Genomic DNA, 18085 nt, shown 5'->3' on the forward strand with positions numbered 1-18085 from the left:
CTGTGCAGGTGAGGAAACTCCTTGCACAGTATCACATAGGAGTTTTCCAACAACCCCATCCTGTCCGTGGGTATAGTGCCAAGACTTCCAGCCCCATGTTGAGGCTCAGGGACATTACCTGACCTGCCCAAGGACTTCTAGAAAGCAGGACACGCCAAGACAGGAACGCACACTTTGGTCCTATGCACTCTCTACGTCACTGCTCGGGAGACCTGAGGCGAGGAACTTTCTGCCACCCTCTTGGTTTTTCCAGAGAGTTAGAGGGGTCAGAGGGGCTGAACCAAAGAGCCTGAGTGAGGCTCTCCCTGGAATTTGATAAGGAGATGCCGGGAAATAAAACTCAACACAGGTGCCTCTTTTTTCTTATTCCAGTCCTTAGAAAAGAACTTTCTTAAAAAATTTTTTTTTATTCTCATCAGGACATACTTGGTGTCTAGGTATGGAAGATTCTCATTCATTCATGCATCCCTTCATTCAAGGACCAGGATTCTGATGTAGTGTAAGACATTGGAATGCACTGGGAAGGGTATAGGAACGTTCTTTCTTTCTAACTCAGAAATCTGGGGGCCCAGAGCTTGGATGTGGGGACCTGAGTAAGTGCAGACGTGTGGGGGTGGCTCATCGTTGGGGGGAGCCTCGAGTAAACTGGGGAATGTTGGAGCCCATGGGGATTCTGTTTTTTTTTTTTAATTTTTTAATGTTTATTTATTTTTGACAGAGAGAGAGAGAGAGACAGAGCATGAGCGGGGGAGGGGCAGAGAGAGAGGGAGGCACAGAATTGGAAGCAGGCTCCAGGCTCTGAGCTGTCAGCACAGAGCCTGACGCAGGGCTCGAACTCACAGACCTCGAGATCATGACCTGAGCCGAAGTCGGACGCTCAACCGACTGAGCTACCCAGGGGCCCCTATTGGGATGTCAGAAGGGAATGGAATTCTAGAGGAATTTTTTTGATGACTCTCCTCCCCCACGCCTGCACGGTGTAATTAAGTCCTCAAACCAGCGGAAACCCCTTAGAGACACAGCCCAACCCCAGACTGTTGTCCATCTGGTCCCAAGTCTTAGACTCCACCCATGTCCTGAGGCTTACCCCTCCCCACTGTGATGACGGGTCCCTGGAATGCTAACTGTGTGCCAGGATCTAGATCAAGGGTGCTTCTTCATTATCTTATTTACTTCTGAAAATAACCCTATAAAGTGCATTGTTACACCCCCATTTTACATGCCAGGTAGCTGAGGCTTAAAGTCGTAAAGTGACTTGCCCCAAATCACCAAGCTAGTTAGCGACGGGGCAGGTCTGGGACCCACGGGGGTCGGCACCCTGGGGTGGCTCTTACCACCGCATCACGTGCCTACGCGGAGGCAAAACCCACCCTGTGAGACTGTGTGCTGTGCGGTGAGTCTGATCTCATCTTCTCAACACGGGACAAGCCGTAGCCTGTCTGCAACCCTTCTAGAAAATGAGGGCATCAATATTGGCCTGATCTGGCCAGCTTGTTTCGTGGCTTGAATGGAAAGGAAAACAAAAATGCACATGTGAACGCTGGAGATGAACAAACTCGTTCTGTGTGTTTGCATTGCTATCATTACTCTTATTGGGAGGGCTGGACTGGGGCTGCTTTCTGGGGGCCTTGAGAATGACCTCAGTTTCCTTGTCTGCAGAATTGAGGAGGTTGGGCCCTTACTTCTTTATATGCACAGCAGACTCTTAAACCACCCCGAGCAAGCAGAATGGATGAACACACAGATAATGAACACACAGAGCGGGAGAGACGAGGAGTCAGGAGATTTTATTCCTCACAACATTGTGCCTCCCTCCACCGCCCATCTCCCGAGGCGTCCCATGGCAATGGGCGTCCGGAAGGCCTCATTCTTCCATCTTCTGTGGGAAAAAAACAATCAGGGAACGAGTCAAACCAAAGGCAAGGTGGACTGTTGCCTTCATGTGGCACAGCCGGAAAGGCACGAAAAATATTACGGAGTGGCACGGTTTCCCCCTTGCACGTCATAAAAACAAAGCCGGGAGCCCCTGAAGATGGACGAGCCCCCCCGAGAAAGTAGGGGCTTCCTGGGCGGTGCCTCTTACCACAAAGAGGGACCGGGATGATTAGGTGTCTGGCCCCCTTGTCCCCCTCTGCCCCATGAGCCTGGAGCCACCGGGGGCCTGGCCAAGATGTGGCATCTGGGAGTTCAGGGCCAGCAGCGGGGAAGAGGCTGCAGCCTACGTCCTCCACACTCTCCCTGGGGTGCTCCCCTGGTCCTGGTCTCGGGACGTCTGCTCTCACCTGGCTCCCCACATCTCGGCTCTTGGCCCGGAGCTTGTTGACCTGAGACTCTGCGATGTCGGCCCTCTCCTCCGCCTCCTCCAGCTCGTGCTGGACCCTCCGGCACTTGGACATCTGTGTGTTGGCCTGCTCCTCCTGTGGAAGAGAGAGGGGCTAGAGGCTGAGGAAGCCCTTCACTCTGGCTCTGAGGCTCCAAGTCCCTGAGGGGCCTTGGGGGACACTCCCAGCCCCTGACGGCCGATGCTGTCTGATCACCTCGAGGGTACTGCTGTCCTAGGACCCCCGCCTGTCCCCTCACGTCCCTACTCTGTGCTAACACCCCCACTGGAGCTCTTTGGCGGGGACCCCAGTCCTCAGTCCTCCCGAGGCACCTGGGAGGTCAGAGGCCAGTAGCCCAACCTGCCCCCCGCCCCCTGCCCTGGCCTCCTCCAGCCCTCGTCTGCCTGTGGCCTGGCCACCGTGCACGTCTGTCAAGGGCGATCTGAGGGTTCTTGAAGAAGGTGGCCTCCTGGGAAGTCCTGCTGTGACGGTGCTAATCCAACGGGTACAAATCCCTCCCCCATTTAATCAGTTCAGATCTGCTTCCTTGCGGTCAGGATGGAACCACCAGCCCCTTGGGCACGGAGGAAAACAGGGCAAGGAGAGAAACCATATATGCTCAGTCATTTATCGACAGCAGGGTCTCCCCAATTTTGTTCCTCAGGACACCAGTCCGGTGGGCTGCTCTGGATATAATAAAAGGTTCTGGGGTACTGGGTGGCTCAGGTCAGGATCTTGCAGTTCGTGGGTTCAAGCCCCGCGTCGGGCTCTGTGCTGACAGCTCAGAGCCTGGAGCCTGCTTCAGATTGTGTGCCCCCCCACCACCTCTGTGCCTCCCCAGCTCATGCTCTGTCTCTCTTTCTCTCAAGAATAAATAAACATTAAAAAAAAAAAGGTTCCAAGTTCCACTAAGGGTGAGCCACACTACATTCTAGAATATTCTGTCCACTTTGAAGGGTGCATTTCACGTCACCTAAAAAATCTGAGAAATCCTTGAAACCAGCCAGTTCAACTCTGTTTAACCTAGAGTTTCCAAAACTATTTCTTTTCTGTAAAATAGAAAGTACCCCCCCCTTGCCCTCCTCCTGCCCCCCCCCCCCCCGAAGGTTCCTGCTAGTAACTTCCCTTAGGTCTATCTGATCAGGGTGGTGGGCGGCAATTAGGGCAGGAAGGATAAGACCCTGGGGACCAGGGATGGGGGCAAGGGGGGATGCTGTGAACCAGGGTAGGGGGTTTAAGGTGAGGCTGTGGGGTACGCTGAGCTGGCTGGGGTGTCAGGGCGAAGTGAGGCCGGCAGGGTGGGGATAGGGGATAAAATGAGGGGGCTGGCCACGAGACTGAGGCGGGAGGCACCCAGGAGGTGCAGCTGGGGTTTGGGGGACAGGCTTGTTTGACACAAACCAGGGGAGGGAGGAAGGGCAGGTGTCCCTGAATCAGCAACCTACAAATAAAACCCCAGGCCTCTGGCTCCGTGGACATTGCCCAGGGCTGGGGGTGCTGGGGCCCCCCTACTCACAGCCTCCTCGGCCTGCCTCTTGTATGCCTTCACTTTGGCCTGAAGCTTGTCCACCAGGTCCTGGAGCCTAAGGATGTTCTTGCGGTCCTCCTCAGCCTGCGAACATAGCACCGTGCCAGGGTCCCCCAGACCCTCTTCTGCTCCCGAGGGGGCCGGCACTCGCGGAGGCTTTGGAGCCCCTTACCTGGTACGTCATTTCCTTGACTTTGCGCTCATATTTGTGAGCCCCCTTCAGAGCTTCGGCCCCCCTCTTCTGCTCGGCGTCCAGCTCACTTTCCAGCTCCCGCACCTGGGTTTGGGGGGGAGAGAGCACAGCATCCGGGTCGGAGCCCCTGTGCTTCTCCCGCACACGCGTGAGTGGGGGGCATTTTCGGGAAAACTCGGGATCCTCTGATGATAGTTTGTAAAAATGTCTCCTCCTCACGCTCAGGAACCACATTTTTAATTTATTTTTAGTTATTTTTTAAAAATGTTTATTTTTGAGAGAGAGAGAGAAACAGAGCATGAGCAGGGGAGGAGCAGAGAGAGAGGGAGACACAGAATCTGAAACAGGCTCCAGGCTCTGAGCTGTCAGCACAGAGCCCGAGCGGGGCTCGAACCCACAATCCGTGAGGTCACGACCTGAGCCGAAGTCAGAGTATCAACTGACTGAGGCACCCAGGCACCCCGCTCAGGAACCACACTTTGGTCACAAGGCCACCACGGTCTGTGCAGTGGCTTTGTGCAAACGATAGCAAGATGCCCTCCTTGGGCAGTGACAGCTCTTAGGGGCACACGGCTGGGCTATCAAGCCGGGCTCTGCATAAGACGCCTCTTTCTGTGGGGCCAGCAGCCCGGTGAGGCCTGTGCTCTGGCCCCGACTTGTCCCCGCGGGCGAAGCCGGCACGGCCATCTGGGGTGGCCCTGATTCCTGGTTAATGAGAATGTGCGGGTCATGATGAGAGCCTGGGCCAGGAACGGTCTGGGTGTGTTGAAGGGCCTGGTCCAGCTGATTGATGCTGAGCAGGTCAGGGGCTGCTCCTGAGAATGAGTTCTTACGCGTCTAGGACGGACATTATAATTCCTTCCCCACTTACCTCAAATGTGGGGATCAATTAGACAAACGAGGGGCGCCTGGGTGGCTCAGTTGGGTAAGCGTCCGACTCTTGGTTTCCGCTCGGGTCATGATCTTACCGAGTCCCGCATCGGGCTCTGTTCTAACAGTGTGGAGCCTACTTGGGATTCTGTCTTTCTCATCTCTCTCTGCCCCTCCCCCACTGTGCTCTCTGAGTCTCTCTCTCTCTCAATATAACTTAAAAAAATATCAAAGTTATGTGCAAGTATGTTTGATAAAGCGATACATAGGTGTTGTTCATTTCACAGCTGCCTCTGCCTTTCCTGAAGTCTTGAGAGGATAGGTCAGCCACTGAGAACACAGGTCACTAACTAGCCCCGACTCCACAGTCCAGGGACCGTGGCGGCCAGCCCCCGGGAATCCCAGCGGCCACAGACGGGGGCAGCTCAGGCCTTGTGGACTCACCAGGTCAACCTTGAAATCCACCAGTGGAACGGGGTAACTCTGGGCACTGTCCCAAAACAGATCCCTGGGACTCCTGGCCACCCCACAAGCTCTGGGAAGCTGCTTTCCATTAGGTTCTACAAAACGCGTGTGCTCCTGGCAGTGCTCTTGTGGCCTCTGCGAGGTTTACAGAAGTAAAGATAACTGGGTGGCTGTTATTGGAGGCCAGTCGAGATGCCTCGTGTGCGAGGGGAGGCTGGCCGAGGAGGGCTCCCTGCCAACCCAGGAATCAAAGAATCCTGGAGGATGGCATGGGATCTAATCCCTCCCTCAGTGGAGGGATCCGTGAGAAGGACAGACCTAAATTCATTTAACACTGTATGACTGGGAATAATTAAAAAGAAGCATTTAAAGAATTTTGGAGGACAGCGCTTAGCGCAGAGCCTGATGCGGGGCTTGAACTCACAAACCGTGAGATCATAACCTGAGCAGAAATCAAGAGTCCAATGCTCAACTGACTGAGCCACCTAGGCGCCCCCTGGTGTTGACTTTTGTTACTCACATGTCCACGGCTGCCTCGTTTTTAGCCAAAAGATCCTTTTTACGGCGTGTATTTGCTGGTGACCACATCCTTGGGAGGCTGGCATGAAGACTGACCGCATTTGAGGCCCTTCCCTGCTGGGAGAGGTCATCTCCTTCCCTTTGCCAGCCCCTCCCGCCCTTCCCCACCTACGTTTCCATTTCCTCCCTCTGGGACATCGGGGACATTCTACAAACTCCCCCCAAACCCCAGCCCTTTTCCAGAACTTCGACTGGTAGTGGAGCCCATTTTCAAAACAAAAGAAATAAGAACCTTCACAGGTCTAAAAGGAGAAGCAATGGGTACAGGAAACCAAGGGAGAAATTAGCAAAGAAAGGAAAACAAACACAAAGAAGTTCCCAGATAATGAAAGAGCAGGATTCCCTTGGGCAAGGCGGTGAATTTTCCTGCGGGCATTGGCGGGGGGAGGGGGAGGAGGGGAGTGGGGGGAGAGCCAGTCTAGGAAGGAGCACAGTGTTGTGGACTGCGATGGGACTGGGAGAGCTGGAAAGGAACAGGAGCCAGAGGTAAAGAGACACTATAGACTTTAGGTAGGACGGGCCACTGCTCACCAAAGTGGAGGCTGGCCCCAAATGGGGCTCCCACCAAATATGTGATTTTAAGAATGTGAAGTATATCCCCCCTTACTTCCGTGGGTCCCAGTTCCCATGAAAACAGGACGTGAACGTTTGCAAGTGTCATTACCCCCGAAGCTACCGAGGCCTAAGCCTTGTAAAGTGGGTGGGGGTGTGTGTTGGGCTGTGGGAAGCAGCGAATGTCTGAATGTCTGGATGAATGTCTGGACCGTGGCTGTGCCCCAGGTGGTGAAACGCGATATCACTTGGAGAGCCAGAGTCCTCTCCAGCCGACGCCCTGCCCGCCCTACCCGGTTCTCCAGTTTCTGGATCTGCTTCTTCCCGCCCTTCAGGGCCAGCTGCTCAGCCTCGTCCAGACGGTGCTGAAGGTCCTTCACCGTCTGCTCCAGGTTCTTCTTCATCCGCTCCAGGTGGGCGCTGGTGTCCTGCTCCTTCTTCAGCTCCTCGGCCATCATGGCCGCCTGATTAAGCGCATGGAAAGTAGCAGTGGGCCACCTGGCATCCCTACCCGGCGCACGGGGAGGATGCCATCAAGGTCAATACTGAGCGTGTTGGTCCCGCCTCCCTCATTCAGCCTGCACCGCGACGCACCTCCTCCCCACGTTGTCTCTGCCGAGGCTTTATCTCATTCCCTCTGCTGACGGCAGGTCAGCAGGAGACGAAACCCACTTGCCTGGTCTCGGCTTAGAAGTCCCTTCCCCACCAAGCCAAGCACTTGCTCTGAAAAGAAGGAACGGAGCTCACATCCGTGATGGCCTTCTTGGCCTTCTCCTCCGCGTTTCTGGACTCCTGCATCGAGTTCTCCACCTCCGCCTGGCACTGAGCTATGTCGGCTTCCAGTTTTTTCTTGGTATTTATCAGGCTCGTGTTCTATAAAAAGAATCAGATGCCAGAGGTATAGGTTGTATTTGGACGCTCGAAACAACCGAGAGGGAGAAAGTTGGGTGGGGAAGGAAACACATCACGATCGTGTTTCTTATTTCCCACACGGGGATTTGCCGGATGCTCTTTTATTCTTGACCGAACACAAGGTCCTGAAACAGACGCAAGAACTGCACGTAAAATCATTGGTTAAATGATACAAGTAGATTTTCCCATAAATGAGGAAGAATATTCAGTAAGAGGTGTTGGAGCAAAGAAAGGATGGGTAGACATAAGTATATAAAACGTGAAATTTGTTTTTTTTTTTGAGGGGGGTGGAGGGGCAGAGCGAGAGAGAGAGAGAGAGAGAGACAGAGAGAGAGAGAGAGAAAATCCTGACGCAGGGCTCAAACTCATGAACCGTGAGATCATGACCTGAGCCAAGATCAAGAGTTGGATGCTTAACCAACTAAGCCATCCAGGTGTCCCTAAAATGTGAAACAATTCTTTAAAAAATTTTTTTAATGTTTTATTTTTGAGAGAGAGAGAGAGAGAGAGAGAGAGAACGAATGAGTGGGTGAGGGGCAGAGAGAGAAGGAGACACAGAATCGGAAGCAGGCTCCAGGATCTGAGCCGTCAGCACAGAGCCAAACGTGGGGCTTGAACTCGTGACCATGAGATCATGACCTGAGCCAAAGTCAGACGCTTAACTGGCTGAGCCACCCAGACGCCCTGGTATTTTTCTTCTGTTCATGTGCTTGTGTTGTCTATATTTTGCAACAAATAATTTAAAAAAAACTTTCATAAAGGTAGGGGTGCCTGGAGTGCCTGCCTGGGTGGCTCCGTCGGGTAAGCGGCCGACTGGTGATTTTGGCTCAGGTCATGATCTCACAGTTCGCGTGTTTGAGCCCTGCATCGGGCTCTGTGCTGACAGTGCAGAGACTGCTTGGGATTCTCTCTCTCTCTCTCTCTCTCTCTCTCTCTCTCTCTCGGTGTCTCAAAAATAAATAAGTAAACTCAAAGAAATTAAAGAAACTTTTACAAATGTAACAACGTAATTATTTTGAAAGACAATTCTCATTTTCCAAGGTGGTGGCTTGGATGTCTCCTCCTCCGGTCTCGTTATGTAATAATTCATCCTTGCCTTCTCTGATGTCCCCACAACGTGCATCTTCAGCTTAAAGACAGCTCAGAAATCTGGCATCTGGAGCGCACTTATTCCAAGAACGAAAGCTTGAGGCGACTGGCTCTTGACCGCTGGTCTGGGAGGAAGGGAGGGTGCTGCCTTCCACTGTATGGGTGGCCTGCCTGTCCCCCGTGCCCCTCCGGACGGACGCACCTGCGAGTTCAGGAGCTGCACGCGGTCGCTGGCGTCCAGAAGCTCCTGCTCCGACAGCCTGCGGGTCCGCTCGGTCTGCTCCAGGGCCGCCTTCAGCTCCTCCAGCTCCTCCAGCAAGAGGCCGTTCCTGCGCTCCACAATGGCCAGCTGCTCCTTGAGGTCCTCGTTGCTCCTCAGGGCGTCATCCAGGTGCAGCTGGGAAGCCTTCAGGGAAAACCTGGCGTGAGGCTGGAGCCCAGGCCGAGAGCCCCCCCCCCCCCGGGTCCGCCAGGGCCTGCGCGCTGACCTTGAGCTGGCCCTGCATGGTGTGCAGGTGCTTCTGGGTCTCCGCCACCTGGCGGCTGGAATGGCCCAGCTGGATCTCCATCTCGTTGAGGTCTCCCTCCATCTTCTTTTTCAGCCTCAGGGCATCGTTCCGGCTCCGGATTTCGGCATCCAGCACGCTTTGCGTGGCCTCTGCGGCCCGCTGGCTGTTTCTTTTCAGCTGCTCGATTTCTTCGTCCTTCTCAGTGACCCTGCGGTCAAGCTCGGATTTCACCTGGCTCAACTCCAGTTGGATGCGCAAGATCTTGCTCTCTTCGTGTTCCAGGGAACCCTGAGGAAGGCAGACGGGTGACTGGGTGGGCAGCTGTCTTCTCAAACGGCTGTTTTCCTCCCCGTTACGAGAAAACGGGTGTTATTCTACCCGTTTTACAGAGAGCCAGAGGTCAAGCAATTTGCCCCCAAATGACCCTCCCAGTAACGAAACTGGAACTAAAACTTTGTATCTGTTATTAACAATTTTATGTCTTGCGGAGGACGGAGCATCTTTTTGAGTCAGTAAAACCTTTATTGGGTGTGTCTATTCTAAGCGACCATAAGTCAGGGGCCACTTATTCTCCAAAACGACAGGGTAATTGCTTTCCGGTCGTCCTGCGTTATGCAAATTTCCCTAGACACAGCGCGACTGTCCACCCGCCCTGCACTGGCCACACTGATCAGGGCATCGGGACACTGAGCCTATATGTTGCCTTTACAGAAGTCCCAGTGGCCAAAGATGGTTGTGTGTGACTGTAAAAACCGAGCAATTCTGAGACAGCTCTCAGGATGTTTGATGATGGATTCTTGCTTCCTGAGAGGAAGACACTGAGGGCATAATGAACACATTTATTTATTTTCAAAAGGGGAGATGTGATGAGCTGAGCTGGAGGGGCCCCGGGAGGAGAAACACAGCACAGCTGTTTCCCCGGGGATGGCTGGATGTTAATTCCCATGAAGGCTTGGCATCTCCTGGCAGGAGACAGCCCCAAAGTCATGGTCTAGTCAGTCCCCCCTCCTTCAGGGTCCCGCCCTCCTGAGCTTCCTCGTGTCTTGCCCCAGACACTTACCTCCACCTCCTCCAGGGCCACCTGGAGGTCTGACTTTTCTTGCTCTACCTGCTTCTTGGTCTTTTCCACTTCCTGCAGATTCTTGCCAGTCTCTGCAATCTGCTCGGTTAAGTCGGAAATCTCTTCTGCAAAGGACGGGCTCGATTTAGATCATTTCATCTGGTTCCAGTTGACAACCGAGGCATTTTGCCAGGGATCTTGGGGATGGGTGACACATTCACGTTTATATAGGACAGGATACAGTGGGACCCTTCAGGTGAGGGGTCAGCAGGACACAGGTTTGTTGCCTCACCTGAACTCTGCAGAGAGGAGTGGTAAGAACAACACCCTGTGGCCCTTAACACTTCACAAAGTGTGTAACAGGGTCACGGTGAGGGCCAGAAAAGAAAATTTGTGGAGACGATGCATAGAGTATAGGATCATCGTCTTTCGGAGCCAGAAGGAGTTTTAGGGGGTGTAGGATCTGGTCTGATTTTGCAGATCAGGGGTCTGAGGTCCTAAGGGATTTAGTGATATGCTGGAGGACACAACGCCACGTAGAGACGGAATCCATGGGCGGAACTTGTTCTCCAAGAAGAGGTGAGCTTAGCAATTCATTTTGCCCTTTGTGCTGCAGAATGAGACCTTGGTGTGATTGCTGTACATGAGCAGCGCTGAGCTCCAGGGTCAGCTGAACAGATGGGAGGGTTTTGAGGGACAGCGGGAAGAAGAAGGAGGAGGCAAGAAGGGGTACGGGTGCAAACCTGGGGTGCAGAGAGAGCTCACCTTGCAGATTTTTTTAAAGCTTATTTATTATTTATTTAGAGAGAGACAGAGACAGCATGAGATGGGTAGGGGCAGAGACAGAGAGAGAAGAGAGGGAGAGAGAGAGAGAGAGAGAGAGAGAGAGAGAGAGAGAGAATCCCAAGCAGGCTCCATGCTGTCAGCACAGAGCCCGACACGGGGCTCGAACCCACGAACTGTGAGATCACGACCTGAGCTGAAACCAAGAGTCGGACACTTAACGGACTGAGCCTCCCAAGCGCCCCATCACCTTGCAGATTTTTATTCTCCCGCCTCAGTGTCTCCAGCTGGTCCACCACCTCCTCGTAGGCATTCTGCATCTTGAAGATTTCAGTACTAAGTGACCTGGATCCTTTCTGAGCGGCTTCCAACTCAGCCTGACTCTCGTCCAGCTTTTGCTTCCACTCTGCAAGGACCTGGGAGATGACCAAGGGACACGTGAGCAGCAGAAAGGGCCAGGGGACCCGGGAGAGCCCATGAAAACAAGGAAGCTTGTGTCAGCAATGCCAGGGTTTCACCCTCCCGTCCTGGGAGTCTAGAAACAGGTCTAGATCACGGGCCCCAGACTCTGCTATTCCCACAGGCCGTCTGCTGGGTTCCTATAGGTGTTTGGGTTCTCCAAGGGAACCTGAATCAGCTTTCTCTAAAAATTCACTTTGGAGAGACAGTCACAAAAGCAGAGAGGCGTTGCAAATCCCAACCGCCCACACCGTGATTTGCTGCTCAGAGGGTCTCCCTGATGTGTGGGCATCTCACACATCCCAGCGTGAGAAGCCGGGGCTCTCGGGGGGCAGACCTTATCCAGGTCTCTCTGCTTCCTGTCCAGGATGGCACGGGCTGTGTTGGTGCGTTCCAAGTCCAGCATCAAATCATCCACTTCCCCCTGAAGCCTCTGCTTGGTTTTCTCCAAGGAGGCGCACTTGGCACTCACTGCCTCTGTGTTTTCCTCTGCTTCCTGGAGCCTCTGAGCCAGCTTTTTCCTAAAAGAACCAGAGTTTCCCCCCAACTTGGCAAAGGTGGACTATTTCAGAACTACCTGTTAGACCGGATGAGGAGGAACAGTCTGTTCGGGACTGGAACTTGGTAAGACCGAGACCTGGAAGGTCATGAGTGGACAGGGTCTAGGTATCGCCTGAAGAATTGCTAAGTGCTGGGTGGCAAAGCAGGCCAGCGAGAAGCCACCAAAGCAACAAGGTGGAGTGGACAGTCCCAGGGGAGGGACAGGGATGCCCCATCTGAAAGCTTAAGAAAACTCAAGGGCCTGGAGAGGAAGGAAGAGAGAGTCTCTCAAAGTAGGAAGAATTCTCTGTCTCTTCACTTGTGTCTTGGGGTCACCTCTCCCGCCGTAGCCCGGGACCCCGTACTTGGCCTCCTCCAGCTCCTCTGTGCGCTGGATGGCGTCCGTCTCGTATTTGGTCCTCCACTGGGCCACCTCGCTGTTGGCCTTGGACAGCGCCCTCTGCAGCTCGGCCTTGCCCTCCTGCTCCTCCTCGTACTGTTCCCGCAGCAGGTCACAGTCGTGGCGGGAGGACTGCAGGGCGTGGGCCAGCGCGTTCTTGGCCTACGGCAGTATGATGGTGAGACTGCAAAGATGTCTATCTGGCCATCTTCCAAGCTAAGGTATTTCCACTTTAAACCAGCATTTCCCAACGTGAACCATTCCCAAGCTGCCTTCACAAAGCTTTGCCACACCTCCATACATCCCGTCTCATTTAAAATTTTTTTTTTTTTAATTTTTTAAGTTTATTTATTTTTGAGACAGAGAGAGACAGAGCAGGAACAGGGGAGGGTCAGAGAGAGAGGGAGACACAAGATCAGAAGCAGGCTCCAGGCTCTGAGCCATCAGCCCCACGCGGGGCTCGAACTCACGGACCACAAGATCATGACCTGAGCCGAAGTCAGACGCTCAACCGACTGAGCCACCCAGGCGCCCCTCATTTAAAATTTTTTTAAAGCTGACTCCCTTATTATATTTAAATACGTGCATTTCAAAAGTAAACCTTTACACTGCATTAAATCGCAAAGTGTTAGCATTTGCCATAAACAGGAGGGAACCGTTAGAATAAACGCCACGGAGATAAAGCCATAAAGCCGAGTTATCTATCACCTTCTAGCTAGGTACTTTCGGCCGTGGCTCTGTGGCTGAGGCCTCCTCTCTGTATAACGAAAATAAGCACCTGCTAGGGAGATGGTGTCCAACTTGAGATCTTTTCCTTATGTAATCAGAAGAATTGAAACAGAACGAGAAAGGAATAATTTTCTCCTTGTTTGATGCAATGTTAGGGAAAGCTTTCCCTGAGCTTAGCTGCTACTGTATCCTGGCCTGAGGACAGCCTCGTTCCTATAGTGGGTCTTCTCGCTGCCTGTTCGTACTCTGCTTCCTGCCACAACCCCCACCCCAGCCCACTGAAGACCCTTAGCATATGATAGGAAGATGGCAGACAAAAAGTGCTCGTTCTTTTTTTAAGGGTATGCAGAGCCCTGGAGAATTCTGAAAGATTGCCTTGTAGATCTTAGCCGGTGCATGGCAACCTCAAAAATCACAGAATGCAGCTTTGTGGACTCCTGGACTCCCATTCTAACGCTTGAACACACATCGGCAGCATTTATTAGGCACCTGCTGTGTGCACTGTTCTACGCACTGTACCTACTGTTTACCACGAGGGAAAAAATTATTCTTGCCTAGGCATTTATAGATCAGTGCGGGGGAGGGAATGGGCATGATGGACATAAATATCTCGATATCAAAGTCAAGAACATGATGATGATGTGCATATTTATGTACGTGTCCCAAATGTGTCCCTAAAGCCATGCGGTGTTTTTGGAGGAGGAGAGCTTAAGAGCAGGTGTTGTAGCAGGTGATACGTGAGTGATGTGGAAGAAAGAGGAGGGCGTTTCGGGTGGTCAGGATAAATGGCTGAGCAGGGGGAAAGGATACACAGAGAGAGGTAGAGAAATTCAAGCTGGTGCAGTGAATGGGGCCGGGGATGCCCTGGCTGGAGAGGCATGTTTATCAGACCACCTCGTGGGGAGCAGAGGAACCCAGAGGATGGGGCACCCTGGCTCTGAGGAAGGAGATCCAAGGTCAAAGTCCTGTAATCTCAGAGAACAGGTTCCTGTAGGTTCCTATGCAGCAGAGGAGAAGCTTTCTACCTCCTGGGGTCACACTGCCTCCAACCATTTTTTGTGGCTTCTCAGGTTGTGACTGTGCCAGAAAGAGGCATTCTTACCTTGGTTTCTTCTTCCAGTTGCCTCTTAAGCTCCTCCAGCTGCTGGGTGAGGGCCTGCTTGCCTTTGGTTAGCTGTGAAATCAGAGACTCCTTCTCTTCCACTTGATGGCTCAGCTCCCCTACCGAACAGATGCATGAGTGTTGCACACCGTCCTCTCCCGTGGCCTGGCTGCACCCCAGGGCCCTGCCCATCCTTACCATTTTGGGTCTGCAGTCTTGCCTTCTGCATGTTCAGATCATGGATCAGCTGTGTCTGTTGGTCATCCTTGGCCTTGATCTCATTAAACTGGTCTTCCACGGTCCGGCACATTCTCTCCATGTTACTCTTTTAAGAAAGAAGTCAACACGAATGGGAAAAATGGGTTTCCGGTGTCCAGGACTGAACTGGGAAGTATGGTGGCTTAGGCTTCTTGTCAGGTAAAATAAAACAAATTTGGTCATGTTTATTTTTGGGAGAGAAAGCAAGACAGAGCGTGAGCAGGGGAGGGGCAGCGAGAGAAGGAGACACAGAATCCGAAGCGGGTTCCAGGCTCTGGGCTGTCAGCACAGAGCCCAACATGGGGCTCGAACTCATGAACCCCGAGATCATGACCTGAGCCAAGATCAACAGTCAGATGCCTAACCGACTGAGCTACCGAGGCACCCTGAATGTCAGTTTAAAAAATTACAGTCGCTTCAGATTTGCTTTATTTTTTTTTGTCTGTGAATACTGCTTCGCCCCCAATAAGTTGGAGCAACAGGGTTTTGGTAGCTAAGTATTGATTGGTTTGTAAAAGACACCTTTGAGGAGATGCTATTCAAAGGAACCCCAGAATCTTCTTGCAATGTAAGTAATTCGATTGCCATTGGAATAATACTACCTTCTGATTTGTTTGCAAGCAGTATATTCAGGTGACAGTGTTGAACATTTCACTCGATTATACAAAAGGTTCTGTATGGTAGAGATAGCAGGAAGGGAGTCACTCCTGTAGCCTCTAGTTGGCCTGTATTTTTGTGAAATTTGTTTCAAAACTTTGCATATATTATCGACTTCTTCCTCCCACCTCATGTAACACAAGATAAATGTATTGAGTGTATATTTTTCCTTAGACTGTGAAGTATAAGATGGCAGCAGAAGAGTCAGGGGTAGGGGCACCTGGGTGGCTCAGTCAGTTGAGTGTCCAACTTCCACTCAGGTCATGATCTCATGGTTCATGAGTTCAAGCCCTGATTCTGGCTCTGTGCTGATAGCTCAGAGCCAGGAGCCTGCTTTGGATTCTGTGTCTCCCTCTGTCTCTCTGCTCCTCCCCTGCTTGTGCTCTCTCTTTCTCTCTCAAAAACAAACAAACATTTAAAAAAAAGAAGAGGCAGAGATATTAGATTCTAAGGAAGTTCTCAAAGTGCTTAGGATATCTTTGAGAAAATGACATATGAACATAAAATAATTTTATCTGGGGTAGTTGAAAAAGAAACAGCAGACTCACAAGGAGAAACAAAATCAAAGGACACAACAACTTAAAAAAAATAAAGCAATATAAAAGACTTCCTCCACTGGATTTTAAAATTGAGAACGGAGAGCGGGAAGCATGACAGAGAAAGGGAGGTGACAAGGCGGTGCTGCGCGTGGGTGCTGCCATCCTCACTTCTAACCCAGGCAACCCTGAGATCTGGCCCGTGTGTTACGGGGGAGAGGGACAGAGATGGAGACAGAGAATACATAACTCCTGAGAGGGAGGACAAAGCCAAGAAGGGCAGAAAACCGGGGAGGCAAGCAAGAGAGAAAAAGGAGCGGCAGTCAGGCAGTGAGGAAGCAATCAAGACGAAGCCCCGGCTGTGAATCCAGATCCTAAACAAGGACAGCAAGAGGCACCGCGAATCTAGAAGCACATAGTCACTCCGTGAGGAAGGTTTGCCTTGAAGTCACACAGGAGCGGCTTTACCATGAATCTGGTGAGGTTTGAGCTTCACAACCCTCACTTCCAGGGGCCCTAGGTCATGCAGGTGGCTATAAAAGGTTCCAGGTGGGGAAGGAAGCTGCATGCAAGCAGAATATATTTCTAGGGAGGCATTTCTGGCAAATGGCCCGAAGAGGTGTCCGAAGACGGGGACCTGATTTGTTTTTCTCACTCTAAATGAATATTTACTTTTGTGCTTAACTTTGTATTTATAATGTTGGGTACATTTTATTTTTTGTTTTTAGTTTTTTTAAATTTATTTTTGAGCAAGAGACAGAGTGTGAGAGGGGGAGGGGCAGCAAGAGAGGGAGACACAGAATCCGAAGCAGGCTCCAGGTTCTGAGCTGTCAGCACAGAGCCCAACGCAGGGCTCGAACTCAAAAACTGCGAGATCATGACCTGAGCTGAAGTTGGACGCTCAAGTGACTGAGCCGCCCGGGTGCCCCTAATTTTGAGTACATTTTCTTAAAGAGCCCCTCCCCTCCTGAGTTTTACTTCGAGCGGCACAAAACTCGGATCTGCCCCTGTTCTCACGCATAATTTCACATTGGTAATGCCACCCAGGATTAACACGGTGGCTAGGGAGGAAGTGGCATGTAGAAAACCATGCCCAGCAAGGCCCTTTGGTACAACCCATCAATAGATTTAGCTGTAGAAAATGCCAGATGGGTTGGAAGGTTCTGAAAGCTTTCTGAGACTCTGGGAAGGATGATGAGACCTTGCACGGCAAGGAGATCATTGGGTCAAGCTTGAATGACCGGAATGGATTTCGGGTGTTGGGAGCAGGAAGAATTGGGGGAGAATCGGTTTAGAAGGGGAAGTGAATTCGTGGGCATCAAATTACATCTGCCCCCTGGGCAGGTGGATGTGACTGCCTCACACTTGCTACGAGCAGGGAGTCAGGTACCTTGGCCTTGGAGACGGTCTCCATGTTACTGGCCAGGTCGTCGATCTCCATCTTCAACTCGCTCTTCTCCTTCTCCAGCTTCTGCTTGACCCTCTGTAGGTTGTCTATCTGCTCCCCCAGCTCGGCCACGCTGTCCGCGTGCTTCTTCCTCAGGGTGGCCGCCGTGGCTTCGTGCTGCAGGGTGGCCTCCTCCAGGTCCCTGCGCATCTTCTGGAACTCGGCCTCCCGCTTCTTGTTCATCTCGATCTGGGCGGAAGTGGCCCCGCCGGCTTCTTCCAGCCGCTCGCTGATCTCCTCCAGTTCCCGGGAGAGGTCCGAGCGCTGCTTCTCTGCTTTGGCCCGGGAGGCCCTCTCTGCCTCGATTTCCTCCTCCAGCTCTTCTGTGCGGGCCTGAAAGAGTCACTGCATCAGGCATATTGGGGAGGGGGGAGTAGCCCTCTTTGGAAGGGGCAGGGTGGTGAGGGACTGAGGGTAGGCATCACAAAGAAAAGGATATGCTAGAACATTAAATTAGTGAGGAACAAACTTGGAAACAGTCTAAATGTCCATCAATATGGGACTTGTTGGGCTCTGTGCTGCCAGCTCAGAGCCTGGAGCCCGCTTCGGATTCTGTGTCTCCCTCTCTCTCTGTCCCTCCCCTGCTCATGCTCTGTCTCTCTCTGTCTCAAAAATAAATAAAACATTAAAAGAAATTTAAAAAAAATATGGGACTTGTCAAATCCACCATGGTGGGGCCGTGTTCCAGAAGTTCGTGAAGGGTTAGACTGGACCCATGTCTATCACGGACAGGTCTGCAGGAGCAAGTTGTGGGGCGCCTGGGTGGCTCAGTTGGTTAAGCATCCGACTTCAGCTCAGGTCATGATCTCACGGTTCGTGGGTTCGAGTCCCGCATAGGGCTCTGTGCTGACGGCTCAGAGCCTGGAGCCTGCTTTGGATTCTGTGTGTGTGTGTGCCTCTCTCTCTGTCCCTTCCCTGCTCTCACTCTCTCTTTCTCTCTTTCTCAAAAATAAATAAAGATTTAAAAAATTAAAAAAAAAAAAGAAAGAAAGGAGCAAGTTGCAGAACCAAAGCCTCTGTGGTATCATAAACTAAGAGATATAAGATATCCATATATTTAATGAATATATTTACATGCATAAATATATATGTAAAT

General features: G+C 52.0%; 1 protein-coding gene across 1 annotated transcript in view; it reads right to left on the reverse strand.

The window, feature by feature from the left end:
* Positions 1-1768: 1768 nt before the first annotated feature.
* LOC132687117 (myosin-13) overlaps positions 1769-18085 on the reverse strand; it is a 64302-nt gene continuing 47985 nt past the window's right edge. Inside the window, exons 27-41 of the mRNA XM_078437746.2 lie at positions 16933-17322; positions 14290-14416; positions 14092-14210; positions 12226-12422; positions 11658-11841; positions 11112-11277; positions 10079-10203; positions 8998-9306; positions 8712-8915; positions 7256-7381; positions 6802-6972; positions 4022-4126; positions 3838-3933; positions 2283-2417; positions 1769-1879 (exon numbers count right to left, since the gene is read on the reverse strand). Coding sequence (XP_078293872.2) covers positions 1865-1879; positions 2283-2417; positions 3838-3933; positions 4022-4126; positions 6802-6972; positions 7256-7381; positions 8712-8915; positions 8998-9306; positions 10079-10203; positions 11112-11277; positions 11658-11841; positions 12226-12422; positions 14092-14210; positions 14290-14416; positions 16933-17322 — 2469 coding nt within the window. The 3' untranslated portion in view covers positions 1769-1864. The remainder of the gene's footprint in view (positions 1880-2282; positions 2418-3837; positions 3934-4021; positions 4127-6801; positions 6973-7255; positions 7382-8711; positions 8916-8997; positions 9307-10078; positions 10204-11111; positions 11278-11657; positions 11842-12225; positions 12423-14091; positions 14211-14289; positions 14417-16932; positions 17323-18085) is intronic.

This window comes from Panthera onca, chromosome E1 (assembly GCF_046562875.1).
Source record: "Panthera onca isolate mPanOnc1 chromosome E1, mPanOnc1 haplotype 2, whole genome shotgun sequence".
Classification (NCBI taxonomy): domain Eukaryota; kingdom Metazoa; phylum Chordata; class Mammalia; order Carnivora; family Felidae; genus Panthera; species Panthera onca.